The 15181-nt window shown below is 42.6% G+C and overlaps 1 protein-coding gene across 1 annotated transcript in view; it reads right to left on the minus strand.

Moving 5' to 3' along the window:
• The window catches only part of FARP1 (FERM, ARH/RhoGEF and pleckstrin domain protein 1), a 198663-nt gene that overhangs the window by 55850 nt on the left and 127632 nt on the right, over positions 1-15181 (minus strand). The window contains 1 exon segment of the mRNA XM_044284632.1: positions 9744-9841. Coding sequence (XP_044140567.1) covers positions 9744-9841 — 98 coding nt within the window.

Genomic DNA, 15181 nt, shown 5'->3' on the forward strand with positions numbered 1-15181 from the left:
GAAGTCAACTAATTATTGCCACATCAGTACAACAGAAATTCAGTACATAATATAGACGCATAATAAAGCCTTTCCTTTATAAAGTATCCGGCCTGAAAGTTTCTATGATGTAAAACAATTACAGATTATTTTAGGTTTCTAGACTATAAAGGTCTTATTTCACAGTTTTTGGTTTTGTAAACCAAGCCTTACCGATACTGGGCTACTGAGAGCCATTTTACAATCTAAAGGCTTCATTCACACGTGGTTAATTGCCATAACTTCCCACACTGTCCAAATGCTACTTTGCAATCAGGCCATGTGGTTAAAGAACATGGGTCTTCTGGATATGCAGGTGACCTTGATTAGGTGGTACATAAGCTGTGCGTGCTGCTCCTGTCATTGGTTGCTGGATGCACAGAGGTAACTAGGAGCAGCACACTATATGTGCAGGCTCTGCTCTCCTGAATGTAGATGCCTAACGGCATAGGTAAGTTTAGAGTAGGACCTGAATTGATTGGTGAGTGAAATTGGACCGGCACTCAAAACACCCAGAGGAATGTGGATCCAAACTTATTTATTTAAGTACAATAAAATAAATCGAATGTGTATATTGGCCTCAGAAATACAATTTTATCGATGGAATATCGATTATAAAAAATCGACTACACTGAATGGATCCAATTAAATCGAATAGGTTAAAATTCATACATAAAAATACAAATAAAAAACAATATCCTTAAATCGATAGATATTCGATTTTTCTGGAGACCTGAGTATTTTTCTCAGTTGAAGTCCCAGTATAATAAAATCCATGTTATGTGTCCCAGTGGAAGTAATCAAAGCTGTGTCCTCAGAGCTTTATATAAGAGACATGGTTTTGCCTTTTCAGGCTTGCATAGTTAATAAATGCAACCAGCTTAGAGTAGGACCTGCCTGACTGAGACCACCTTAGCGCGGGTAGGCGGGCACAGATGTGTTTTGAACAATATACATTGTCCAAGAGTCCCAGATTTTATCATATCAGAGTGAGGGCTTAGTCCATATATAATGTTTACATCTATGTTAGTGTATTATTTTCTGTGATTTTTTTCCTTATAAACATTGCCATGAACATCCGCATATTCAGTTATTATATCATGCAGGATGTTTTGTATCCTTCTGTGATTTTTGTGAACCAAGCCTTAACAATACTGGGCTACTGAAAGCAATTATATAATCTAGAGGCTACATTCACACGTGGTTAATTGTTATAACTCCCCACACTATGCAAATCATACTTTGCAATCATGACACATGGTTAACCACTTCCAGACCAGGCTATTTACCTCCTTCCTGACCAGGCCTAATCGGACATGTGTCACTTCATGTGGTAATAACTTTGGAACGCTTCTACTTATCCAAGCCATTCAGAGATAGTTTTTTTGTGACACATTGTACATCAGGTTAATTGTAAATTTGAGTCAATATGTTTTACCTTTATTTATAAAAAAAAATCCCAAAGTTACTCAAAATGTTAAAAAATTCACTGTTTTATAAATTTGAATATCTCTGCTTTTAAGACAGATAGTGATGCCTCAAAATACTTATTAATTAACATTCGTCATATGTCTACTTTATGTTGGCATCGTTTTGGCAATGTTATTTTTTTTACAATTTCAGAAGCAATTTTTGAAATTTTTAAGAAAATATTCAAAATCAACTTTTTTTACGGACCAGTTCAGTTCTGAAGTCATTTTGAGGAGCTCACATAATAGAAACCACACCTCTCAGACTATTCAAAACTTTTTGTAGAAATGTTGTTAACCCTTTAAGTATTCAACAGGAATTAAAACAAAATAGATGTAAAATTTCAAAATGTTACTTTTTGGCGGATTTTCCATTTTGATCAACAACAAACCTCAATATTAATTCCCCCCCGATTCTGCAGTTTACAGAAACACCCCATATGTGGTCGTAAACCGATATATGGGCACACGGCACGGCACAGAAGGCAAGGAACGCCATATGGTTTTTGGTGGGCAGATTTTGCTGGAATGGTCTTAGGGCGCTTTGTTGCATTTGAAGAGACCCTGAGGTACCCCCACAGTGAAAACCCCCAAAAAGTGAGCACTTGACCCAACAGGTGTTAAATAGAATTTAGAATAATTGGCTGTGAAAATTAAAATTACATTTATTTATGCTTAGCCCAAAACTTTTCACAAAAGATAACCTGAGAATATCCCCCACAATCTGCTACCCATTTTCTCCTGAATACAGTAAGACCTCAATTGTGGTTGTAAACTGTTATTTGGAGATACGCCAGGGCTCAGAAGGCAAGGAGAGGCATCTGGATTTTCTAACATGGAATTGTCTGTCATGGATTTTAAAAGCAATAACTTTTTAATTATTTTGTTGACTGAGCTGTGTGAGGGCTCATTGTGTGTGGGACAACACCACAGAAACAAATAAAAATTGCTACAAAACAGCTTTTTTTAGTCACCTCACCTCCCAAAAAACATATCAATCAATCAAAAAGTCGTATGCATCACAAAATGGTAGCAATAAAAACTGCTACCTCATCCCACATAAAACGAGCCCTCACACAAGACAATAGTGGCTCTAGAATATGGCAACACAAAAACAAATTTTTTTGTGTTGCAATTTTCTTAGAGCCATATTTTAAAAAAAATTCTGGCTATATTCTTGTGTGGGGGCTCATTTTTTGCCGGATAAGGTGACATTTTTATTGCTACCATTTTGGGGTACATACGACTTTTTGATTGATTAGCATTATGTTTTTTGGGAGGTGAGGGAACTAAAAAAAATATTTTTTGACGCATTGTTTATTTTTTATTTTTTTTATGGCGTTCACCTGATGGGGTAGATGATCCCAATTTCTTTAGAGACGGTCGTTACGGATACGGTGATACCAAATAGGTCTTTTTTTTTTAATGGTTTAATTGGGGAAAAAAATACATATTTTTTTTTTACATGTCAAACTTTTTATTTTTTATTTTTATAAAACAGCTCCTGCACCCAGGAATGGTCCCTGCCTTCTCTCTACGGTGCCCTGCTGTCACCGACAGTGGGCCCCCTGCTTGGCAGCTGTACGATTAGCATACATCTGCCATCTCTAAAATGTCCGATCAGAGATAAAGTCGACCGCCCAGGACGTTTATAATCCAATTACCTGATAATTGAGCATTTCACTTGTTCATCAGATAAATGGTGACACCTTTACCATATCTTTAGCTATTATCTGGCAGATTCTCTGCCTGTGTAAAGGACCATTAAGGGTAAAGAAATTCCTATCCCTGGGTCTTTCACCTGTAAGGCCCCATTCACACGTCCGCAAAAGGGTCCGCACCTGTTCTACAATTTTGCGGAACGGGTGCGGACCCATTCATTCTCTATGGGCCCGGACGTGAAGCAGAGAGCACACTATGTGCGCTCCGCTTCTGCATTTGCGGAGCGTGGCCCCGAACTTCCGGTTCACAGCTCCACAAAAGATAGAACATGTTCTATTCTTGTCCGCAGCTGCGGACAAGAATACGCATTTCTATTGGGGGTGCCGGCTGGGTGTATTGCTGATCCGCAACACACCGTGGACGTGTGAATGGACCGTAATAGATAAAATAATATATACAAGGAATGCCTTTGCAGCATGATTTACGCTGGGCTAACAGTGTGGGCAATTAAGTTCTGTATTATGATTGTGTTGGACCAATGTAGTTATGTGACTTTGGCTATTTCGATCCCTTATGGGAATCATAACACATTTAGAAGAAGGGGGTATGTCCACAAAACATCACAAGCATGTCGGTACACTTGGTCAGTATTTTGCTACAGCTCCATGCCATTGGACACATGTTCCTACTTTTGGACTTGCTTCACACACTGATCTGTAGTGAATATTAGTGTTGAATGAACTGAAGTTAATGAAGTGGAATTTGATCCAAATTTCAAGAAAAATTTGATTTGCCGAATTTCTTGGCGCTTCAACTAATCAATTTTTCCGCAAATGGCAGTAATAAAAAAAAAAAAAAAAAAAACATACTCACCTCATCCATTTAATCGCAGAGAGGCCATCTTGATTGATGGAAACGTGCCAGATCTCACGCACTCCGAAATGTGATGGCACCACGTCAGCGTGCTGGCCTGGCGCCGTGACATTACCACGACTGGCCGACATGATGACGTCAGAGCGCATGAGATTTGACACGTTTTCTACAGTCAAGATGGCCGCAACTGCCTCTCTCTGCGATCAAATGAATGAAGAGAGTATGTATTATATTTTTAACCCCTAAAAGGTCTCAAAGTGACTTTCAGATGATGTGATCAGCAATGAACACAGTATATAGGTAGTTCAATGACGGGGGGGGGGGGGGGTGGCGCCATCACAGTTACCCGTCATTACGCCTGCTACATTCAATGGAATGCGAATTTGTGATGAATCGTTGCAAATCCAAATTTCTTGTTGAAGTTCAGCTATCTAAAAGGCAGGGGCACACAGGAATGGTCCTTGCCTTCTCTCTGCGTGCCCTGCGGTCATCTCTGAAAAGACATTCTAAAACGTCCGGTCAGAGATCAAATTGACCTCCCAGGACATTTATAGTCAATGGGCGGTCGGGAAGTGGTTAACCTGTTCCGGACAATGGGCGTACAGGGCCTACCTGTATGTCCCGATTAGTTCCGATCACCGCCACCCGGCGGGCGGTGATCGGAACTGTGGGACACCCCCCCCCCCGTGTCGGTGATTGCAGCAAACTGCAGGTCTGAATTGACTACGTTTGCTGCGTTTACAGGTTAGTTGGGTCTCTGGGGACCTGATAACCCGAAACAGGATGGCGACCAGTGATGTGATAATACACCATCAATCACCATCCTGAGATCCTGAGAGATGATGTGACATCACTTCTCAGGGTCAGCTCTCATTGGTCAGCTGGGTGGGCGGGCTAGCGATGATGATGAGCCCCCAAGGAGATGCCGCCAGGCGGAGCAAGGGGACCCTGTAGTCCACACTAGTACGAGCAGCTCTGGGGCTCGTACTAGTTTTCCGGCCGACAAGATCAGTCCACCTGAGCCCCCTGCCAGTGAACTTGTCTGGTGAACCCCAGAGCATTTTGAGCCTGCGATTCCTGATTTTGTAGGCCAACCAGGAATCCAGATTTCCACAGTGGGCTTCACTGAATACGACTATTTTAGTATTTTTTCAGTGACCACTTTGTAAACCTGATGGTGGAGCAGACGAACCTGTACGCCCAACAGTTCGTTGCTCAACACCCGGGCTCCTTTTTGGCTAGGGCCAGTGGATGGACTCCAGTCAGTGCAGCCGAGATGAGGACGTTTTGGGGCCTTGTGCTGCACATTGGTCTAGTCCAGTGGTCGGCAAAGTGCGGCTCGCGAGCCACAAGCAGCTCTTTAGACCCTTCAATGCGGCTCTTTCCCACGGCGACCCATCCTGCACTACAGAGGAATCGAATCTTGCCTGTGGGACGCATTTGCGTTCCACAAAGCAAGAGAGGGTGTGCTCGCTAACTAGTATTAGCGCACGCGCATCACAGTAGGGCCTACTGTGATGCACGTGCACTAATACTAGTTAGCGAACACGCCCTCTCTTGCTTTGTGGAACATAAATGCGTCCCACAGGCAAGATAACTAGTATTAGCGCACGCGCATCACAGTAGGGCTGGCAGTACGCACCTCCTTCCAGAGTAGACACGAACGAGGAGGAAGTGACAAGGGGTATTGAAAACTTCCCGGGCAGTGAAATCTGCCAGAGACAGAACACCGCTGCAGGCTACAAGTCAGAGTCAGTGTACCTCCTACCTCCTTCTACAGGTGACTCAATTATTTGGCATCAGCATTTACTTGGCATGTGTTTAAACAGCAAAAGTAATGTCTGCAGACAAGTTTAATAAAAGTAAAAAATGATCAAGATAAAATGAAATAATAATCCAAATAAAAGAAAGTACATATAAAAGTATGCTAAAACACACTCTGGGCTCATGCCCACGAATGTAAGGGCGCCGTGCCTGTGCTGCGGACCGCAAATAGCGGTCCGCAATGCACGGACACAGACCATGGGGCAGCTGCATGAGGATCGCGGACCCATTCACTTGAATGGGGTTCGCGATCCGCATCCGACTGCCCGCACCGCAAAAAAGTAGCACATGCTGAAGTGAATGGGTCCATGATGAGGGCTGCACGCGGCCGTGTGCAGCCCGCATCATGGACCCATTCACTTAAATGGGTCCAGGATCCGGGATATGAGTGCTACAGAGTGCTTCCATGGTGCTTCTGGCTGTCCTTGTCCTTGTACTGTCCACAATTCACGGTAACGGCATCACCCCTGTCCCTGTGCGAGGTACCGCGGCCACGGTCCTGAAGCCCGATTGTATCGTTGAATACGATCGGTATATGGGAGGAGTCGATCTCGCTGATCAAGTCCTCAAGCCATATAATGCCATGCGTAAAACCCGGGCATGGTACAAAAAAGTTGCGGTCTACTTGGTACAGGTTGCTTTGTACAACTCTTTTGTGCTGTCCCGGAGCGCTGGCAACACAGGGACATTCCTTCAGTTCTATGAGGCAGTCCTCAAGGCCCTGATCTTTTCTGACCGGAAAAAAGTAGGCCGGAGTACCTCGGGAACTGGAGGCACCCGGATCGTCCCTGGCCAACACTTTTCAGGTGTGGTCCCGGTCTTAAAAAAAAAGTGCAGAGTGTGTCACAGGAGGGGGATACGGAAGGAAACCACTACTCAGTGTGACACGTGCCCCAAACATCCAGGCCTCTGCATTGATGGTTGATTCAGGGAGTACCACACTTCCATGGAGTACTACAGTTATATTCCCCTTCCTCAATTTAGCTACTGACAATCTGATAAAAAAAACTATGGTTCTTAGACTTGAGACACTAAAACTAAAAATTTGTTTTCAAAAATATTTTCTAAAACTAAAATATATTAGGTATCGCCACGTCCGTAAGAATCTGCTCTATAAAAATACCCCATGACCTAACCCCTCAGATGAACACTGTCAAAAAAAAAAAAAAAAACTGTGCAATAAAGGTATTTTTTTTGTCACCTTACATCACAAAAATTGTAATAGCAAGCGATCAAAAAGTCATATGCCCCCCCCCCCCCCAAAATAGTGCCAATAAAACAGTCCTCTCATCCCGCAAAAAATGAGCCCCTACCTAAGATAATCGGCTAAAAACTAAAAATGTTTTTTGGAGATACTAAAATGTTTTTTTTTGTTTATAAAAAGATAATATAGTGTAAAACATAAATAAATAAAAAAAAATAGACATATTAGGTATCGCCGCGTCCGCAAGAATCTGCTCTATAAAAATATCCCCATGACATAACCCCTCAGATAAACACGGTCAAAATTTTTTAATAAAAACGGTGGCAAAACAGCAGTTTTTGGGCAAATTTTCCATTTTAATCAGTTTTTTTCCCCCGAGTAACAAAGCGAGGGTTAACAGCCAAACAAAACTTAATATTTATTACCCTGATTCTGCAGTTTACAGAAACACCACATATGTGGTCGTAAACTGCTGTATGACCAAACGGCAGGGCGCAGAAGGAAAGGAACACTGTATGGCGGGGGTGGCCAACCTGTGGCTCTTGAGCCGCATGCGGCTCTTTGCTTCTTCAAGTGCGGCTCTAGCTGTGGAGCAGTCAGGCCGGCTCACTCTCCACCCCATGCTCAGATCTCTTTTCCTGATTGGGCACTGTTGCTACTTTGCAGCTCCATCTCAGTCTCCACTACGTCCTGATGCACACAGTGTGAGAACATAGTATGTGGAGATACACACTATGACCTGACGTTGTGCTCATCAGGTCACAGTGGGTAGCGTGTCAGACCTGCAGAGTAGCAGGTGCCCGATTAGGAGAGGAAAGATATTTTTTTAAATTATAGAACTGAGCATGGGGGGGGTTCTGATCTGGGAGATGGGGGGTCTGATCTGAAGGAATGGGGGTCTCATCTGAAGGAATGGGGGTCTCATCTGAAGGAATGGGGGTCTCATCTGAAGGAATGGGGGTCTCATCTGAAGGAATGGGGGTCCCATCTGAAGGAATGGGGGTCTCATCTGAAGGAATGGGGGTCTCATCTGATGGAATGGGGGTCTCATCTGATGGAATGGGGGTCTCATCTGATGGAATGGGGGTCTCATCTGAAGGAATGGGGGTCCCATCTGAAGGAATGGGGGTCCCATCTGAAGGAATGGGGGTCTCATCTGAAGGAATGGGGGTCTCATCTGAAGGAATGGGGGTCTCATCTGATGGAATGGGGGTCTCATCTGATGGAATGGGGGTCTCATCTGATGGAATGGGGGTCTCATCTGAAGGAATGGGGGTCTCATCTGAAGGAATGGGGGTCTCATCTGAAGGAATGGGGGGCCTTGTTTGAGCATGGGTACGGTGACTCGTGTGTAAATGTATAGGTAGTGGCTCTGGAAGGCAGATTTTGATGGCCTTTTTTTTGGCTCCATGTCCCATTTGAAGCCCCCCTGATGCACCCCTGGGAGTAGAAACTCCATAAAAGTGACCCTATCTAAGAAACTACACCCATCAAGGTATTCAAAACTGATTTTACAAACTGTATTAACCCTTTAGGTGTTCAACAGTTTATGGCAAATGGAGATGACATTTCAGAATTTATATTTTTGGTACCCTTGCCTCACAAAAATTTAATATAGAGCAACTAAAAATCATATGTACCCTAAAAATAGTCCCAACAAAACTGCCACCTTAGTTTCCAAAATGGGGTCACTTTTATGGAGTTTCTACTCTAGGGATGCATCAGAGGGGCTTCAAATGGGACATGGTGTAAATAAACCAGTCCAGCAAAATCTGCCTTCCAAAAACCACATGGCGCACCTTTTCCTCTACGCCGTACAGTAGTTTACGGCCACATATGGGGTGTTTCTGCAAACTACAGAATTGGGGCAATATAGAGTTTTGTTTGGCTGTTAACCCTTTCTTTGTTACTGGAAAAAATTGATAACAATGGAAAATTTGCCCAAAAAAATCTAAATTCAGAAATTTTATTTGCCATTAGCTCTAGTGGAACACCTAAAGGGTTAACAACGTTTGTCAAATCAGTTTTGAATACCTTGAGGGGTTTAATTTCTAGAATGGGGTCTTTTTTGGGTGGTTTCTATTATGTAAGGCTCACAAAGTGACTTCAGACCTGAACTGGTCCCTAAAAATTGGATTTTTGAAAATTTCTGAAAAATTTCAAGATTTGCTTTTAAACTTCTAAGCTTTGTAACGTCCCCAAAAACTAAAATGGCATTCCTTGCCATATTTGGGGTGTTTTTGTGGTGCCACATATATAATCTTTGAGTTTATTGGGGAAATTGAAGCCACAATTAAAACCTGATGTTTTTCATTGTTATACCGTAACGTGCTTTTCCATAGCAACAGTTCTAAAGGACATTTCTTTGGGATTTTTTCAAAACTTTTAATTTTTATAGATTTTTTTTCTATCAGCTTTAAGCCCCACTATTATTGTCATGCAAATGCTGGCAAATGACAGTCTTTCTGATTCAGTTAGAAACATAGTGGGAAATTCCTCTCACCAAAACATGTGAGAAGGGAATGGACCAATATTTTAAAAAATAAATCAAAGCTTTTCAATTTATCACAACTTTGCATTGCTGAGTTCACAGTCGGATGCAAGCTTGGTCCTTTGTGCATCAGAAAGTCAAATATATGCCATCTAAGAGTAAACTTTCAGTAGGAGGCATGTAGAAAAACATAATAACTTACACTGAACAATGTGTGAGATGAGGAGAGCAGCACTGCTTTCATTACATGTTAGCTTGCCTTGTGCTAAATCCTGTTTCACTTGAAGAGCAAAGAGGTACCTATGGTGAGAGCAGAAGGAACCATGAGAGTTAATTTGAGCATATTATTAGCCAAGGTACAGCAATGCGAGCCTCCAGCGCTGGTTATACTGCCATTGTTTCGACACAAACAACTTATTATGTATGTGGCTCTACTGTTTAGATTAAAGAACATATTATAAAGATAGCCACCAATGATCAGCCTTGAATCATGGATCGTAATGCAGGTATTTTTCATAGGCTCTTTCATAGGTAGTTGGATTCAGGGGAAGGTAGGATTTGACAAAACTTTTTTTTTTTTTTTTTTTTATGAGGCAGATTTACTAAAAAATACTTTTAGACCGTAAACTTAGACAGTTATATAAGATACCTCCCAAATTATATTTTACCTTTTTACAGTAAGAAATGCCTCTAACTCTACAGTCGTTATTCCCCCTTAGTTATTATCCCTTAGTTCCCACCACACAGTATATATGCCCTGTTAGTGCACTCTCTCATGCACACCTCAGCAAGGTGCAATGACCTCACAGTAACACGCTTGCTGCTGGTGAATGGTGGAGCAGGGAACTGGTGGCTCCCTGCTTTACCATTGCATTTGTCTGCATCTGCGACCTCAGCCATCCCTGGCCCAGGGGACAGCTGCCGAAATCCAGGACTGTACCATGAGATCTAGGATGGCTCGGAGGTATGCTTACACTGCACCAGGTTTATTACAGTGGCTGACTGTCTAATCTTTTAAAACAAATACGATGATGTATGCCAGTTTTTGGGCACATTTTCAATAGTAAATCTTCCCCAATGTTTCTGTATACAGAGGTTTCTTTTATCAGGGTGCCAGTCCGGTAAAAACAAAAAACGTATACATATATTTACAATGGTAAAAAAAAAATAAAAATAAAAACTTTTTACAGTGGAACTCTATGGTAAATGGACAACACTGTATGGCATCATTCTGAGGCATCCTCAAACTGCGGCCCTCCAGCTGTTGCAAAACTACAACTCCCAGCATGCCCGAACAGCCTACAGGAATAAGCCTACAGCAGGGTATTGTGAGAGTTGTAGTTTTACAACAGCTGAAGGGCCGCAGTTTGAGGATGGCTGGTTTAAGGTGTATGTTTTTTTTTTTGTATACGTTAAACTGATGGGAAACACGTGATACGAACCCAGCATTACAATTTTTCTCCTTTTATGAGCCAAACCTACTTTTAGCTTCTATATAGCATCAGAAAACCTGATCAAAACCTGAACTGGCAGCTTTAATATCATTGCTAAAATGGGCTGAGACAAAACTTATATTTAGAGGGGTTTTCTGGGAGTACAATATTGATGACCTATATCAATACCTGATGCGCTATGGCCTCTTCAAGAAGCTGAACTGTGTGGGTCTAGGGAGCGGAACCCCCAACTGCTAAGATATTAATGAGATATTGCGTACAGTACAGTAGACCCACAGTCAGACAGGAAGTCATAGCATCATGAATTATAATGATTTTGGGTCAGAGGAGCAGTGTTCAGTCTGGGAAATGGGGCGTGTGTTTCCCAGACCAAACACAGTAATGTGAAAAAAGTCTAAATGTGTTATTATAGCAATTGCAGAGAACTGAAAGCATCCCCCGCTGGTGTATTAATGCAGATTTGTATGGGAGAAGTCCGTCATAAAAATCAGGTTGTCAAAGCGAAAAGCTGAACAAATCAGCCTAATTTTTTTTTTTGAAGAATTTCTGAAAGTAAAAATTGTTATTAGCGTCCTGGGGAAATTGTTCTCCATCAATAATGTTGTGAATCGCTTCTGGCTGTCATCAGCACCATCTATCAGTGCATGAAAAATGCAGCCAGCCGTTTAACTGTCAGATTCAAGCTCTACGTGTAATTTTCCTCTAGACAAGAGGCCATTGATTTACATGAACTCCCATTCTGTCTCAGGGCGGAATATATTGGTATAATAGAAAGGCTTAAATACATCTCCTCATGTCCTCTCCTTGGAGGCACTAAACCCAATGAATTGTAAGGAAATGCTTGACATGGTAAATACTGCTGCTCCATGGCCTGTATTAAACAATCAGTGCTGTCACAAGGACAATTTCATTGGCAGCTTTCTAACCAGAGTAAGGAGACAAGTTTTACTTTCAAAGAATTGTTAAAGGAATAGAGTTAAGAGTTTGGAATGACCACTTTAAAGTCCGGACCTTAATCCAATAGAAATGTTGTGGAAGGACCTGGCAAGAGCAGTTTATGGGAGGAAACCCACCAATGTTTTATACAGAGGAATGGGCTAAAATTCCTCTAAGCCGATGTGCAGGACTAATCAACAATTAATGGAAATGTTTAATTGCAGTTATTGATGCACAAGGGGATCACAGCAGATACTGAAATCAAAGGTTCACATACTTTTGCCACTCAAACAGACATGTGATGTTGGATCATTTTCCTCAACAAATAAAAGACCGATAAAAATCATCTGTTTGATTTGGTTATCTTTATATACATTTAGGACTTAAAACTTAAACTTTATGCAGAACTATAGAAAATTCTGAAGAGTTCACAAAAATTACAGCACTACTGTACATATACAGTGAGGAACAGAAATATTTGAACACCCTGCAATTTTGCAAGTTCTCCAACTTAGAAATAATGGAGGGGTCTGAAATTCACATTGTGGGTGCATTCCCACTCAGACAGAATTAAAACAGCAAGAATTCTGGCTCTCAAAGACCTGTTAATGTGCCTTTAAAAAGTCCACCTCTACTCCCCTCGTTAATTTAACTTAGTAGCACCTGTCTGAGCTCTTTAAAGACACCTGTCCGAGCTCTTTAAAGACACCTGTCCACCCCACAGTCAGTCAGACGCTAACTACTACCATGGGCACAACCAAAGAGCTGTCAAAAGACACTAGAGACAAAATTGTGGACGTCCACAAGGCTGGAAAGGGCTACGGGGCAATTGCCAAGCAGCTTGGTGAATTTGTTGGAGCAATTGTTAGAAAATGGAAGAGGCTAAAGACGACTGTCAGTCTCCCTCAGACTGGGGCTCCATGCAAGATCTCACTTCGTGGGGTATCACTGATAAGAAAGGTGAGGAATCAGCCCAGAGCTCAGCCCAGGGAGGAGCTGGTCAATGACATGAAGAGAGCTGGGACCACAGTTTCAAAAGCCAGAGGCCACTGTCAGTAGAACACTACGCCTTCATGGTTTCAAATCATGCATTGCACGGAAGGTTCCCCTGCTCAAGTCATCACATGTCCAGGCTCATCTGAAGTTTGCCAATGACCATCTAGAATGATCCAGAGGAAGCGTGGGAGAAAGTCATGTGGTCAGATGAGACCAAAGTAGAACTTTTTGGTCTAAACTTCACTCATTGTGTTTGGAAGTAAAAGAAGGATGAGTACCATCCCTACTGTGAAGCATGGGGGTGGTAACATCATGCTTTGGGGGTGCTTTTCTGCAAAGGGGACAGGACGACTGCACGGTATTAAGGAGAGGAAGAACGGGGCCATTTATTGTGAGATTTTGAGCAATAACCTCCTTCCCTCAGTCAGAACATTGAAGATGGGTCATGGCTGGGTCTTCCAACATGACAATGACCTGACGCGCACAGCCAGGATAACCTAGGTGTGGCTCTGTAAGAAGCATATCAAGGTCCTGGAGTGTCCTAGCCAGTCTCCAGACCTAAATCCAATAGAACATCTTTAGAGGGAGCTGAAACTCTGTATTCCTCAGCGACAACCCCGAAGCCTGACAGATCTAGAGGAGATCTGTGTGGAGGAGTGGGCCAAAATCCCTGTTGCAGTGTGTGCAAACCTGTCAAGAACTACAGGAAATGTTTGACCTCTGTAATTGCAAACAAAGACTTCTGTACCAAATATTAACACAGATTTTCTCAGGTGTTCAAATACTTATGTTCAGCAGTGCAAGACAAATACATTCTTTAAAAATCATACAATGTGATTTCCTGATTCTTATCTTATTCTGTCTCTCAGAGTGGGAATGCACCTACAATGTGAATTTCGGACCCCTCCATGAATTCTAAGTGGAAGAACTTGCTAAATCGCAAGGTGTTCAAATACTTCTGTTCCTCACTGTACAAGATGTTAACCTCTTCCCGACACATGACGTACTATTAAGTCATGGAAGCCACTGTGTAATACACTAATACATAAAAACATAGAATGTGTCGGCAGATAAGAACTATTTGGCCCATCTAGTCTGCCCAATATACTAAATACTATGGATAGCCCCTGGCCCTATCTTATATGAAGGATGGCCTTATGCCTATCCCATGCATGCTTAAACTCCTCCACTGTATTTGCAGCTACCACTTCTGCAGGAAGGCTATTCCATGCATCCACTACTCTCTCAGTAAAGTAATACTTCCTGATATTACTTTTAAACCTTTGCCCCTCTAATTTAAAACTATGTCCTCTTGTAGCAGTTTTTCTTCTTTTAAATATTCTCTCCTCTTTTACCGTGTTGATTCCCTTTATGTATTTAAAAGTTTCTATTATATCCCCTCTGTCTCGTCTTTCTTCCAAGCTAGCACTAACACTAACAGGTTGCCTAGGAGACAAGCCTGGGGCTGGATTTCCTCAGCCCCCGTAGAAGACAGGTCCCCGTGCCGTGCAAGGCATCGGGCTGCCTTGTCACCCATCGGGTCCCCGCCACAGCAGCGCGGGGACCCAATGGGCTCCCTCACGTGCCGCATGCACCTTCAATGCCGCGGTCAGCGCTGACTGCGGCATAGAAGGGGTTAACCCGCCGGTATCAGATTTTACGATGCCGGCGGATACAGCAGGGCACGGCTACCAGGGACTGCTGGGCCCCTGCATTGATTGGACACGCATTGATCGGGCGCGCACCGCTCTGGTGCCCGCCCGATCACCATGACGTAATAGTACGTCAAAATGCGGCAAGTCACATGTCGGGAAGAGGTTAAATATACTGTAGAAAATGGTGCAGAATTTCAACTAAGTTATTAGTAAGTGTAATATAGTCATCTCACAAACACATTGGTCAACACTATCCAGAAAGTGACCAACCTCTTTAGGTAAACAAACTTTTTAAGACTCATTTGTAAGCAATGCCAAAACAGTCTTGAGAGTAAATGGCAAGGAATATAAAAGTGAAACATTGTTATATCAAGCATGGAAGAAGTTATAGGGCATCAGATTTGCAGGTATGAAGCTGACTGACTTGTTACATGTTCACTTAGCAGCTGAAGGCACCTGTGTTAGTCCCATGTTCATATGTGCCCTCATTGCTGAGAAACACGTTTTAATATATGCAGAAGAGACTTCTAGGAACAACGGGGACATTGCCATTACACCTAGAGGCTCTGCTCTCTCTGCAGCTGCTGTGCCCTCTCCAC

This window comes from Bufo gargarizans, chromosome 3 (assembly GCF_014858855.1).
Source record: "Bufo gargarizans isolate SCDJY-AF-19 chromosome 3, ASM1485885v1, whole genome shotgun sequence".
NCBI classification, from domain to species: Eukaryota; Metazoa; Chordata; class Amphibia; order Anura; family Bufonidae; genus Bufo; species Bufo gargarizans.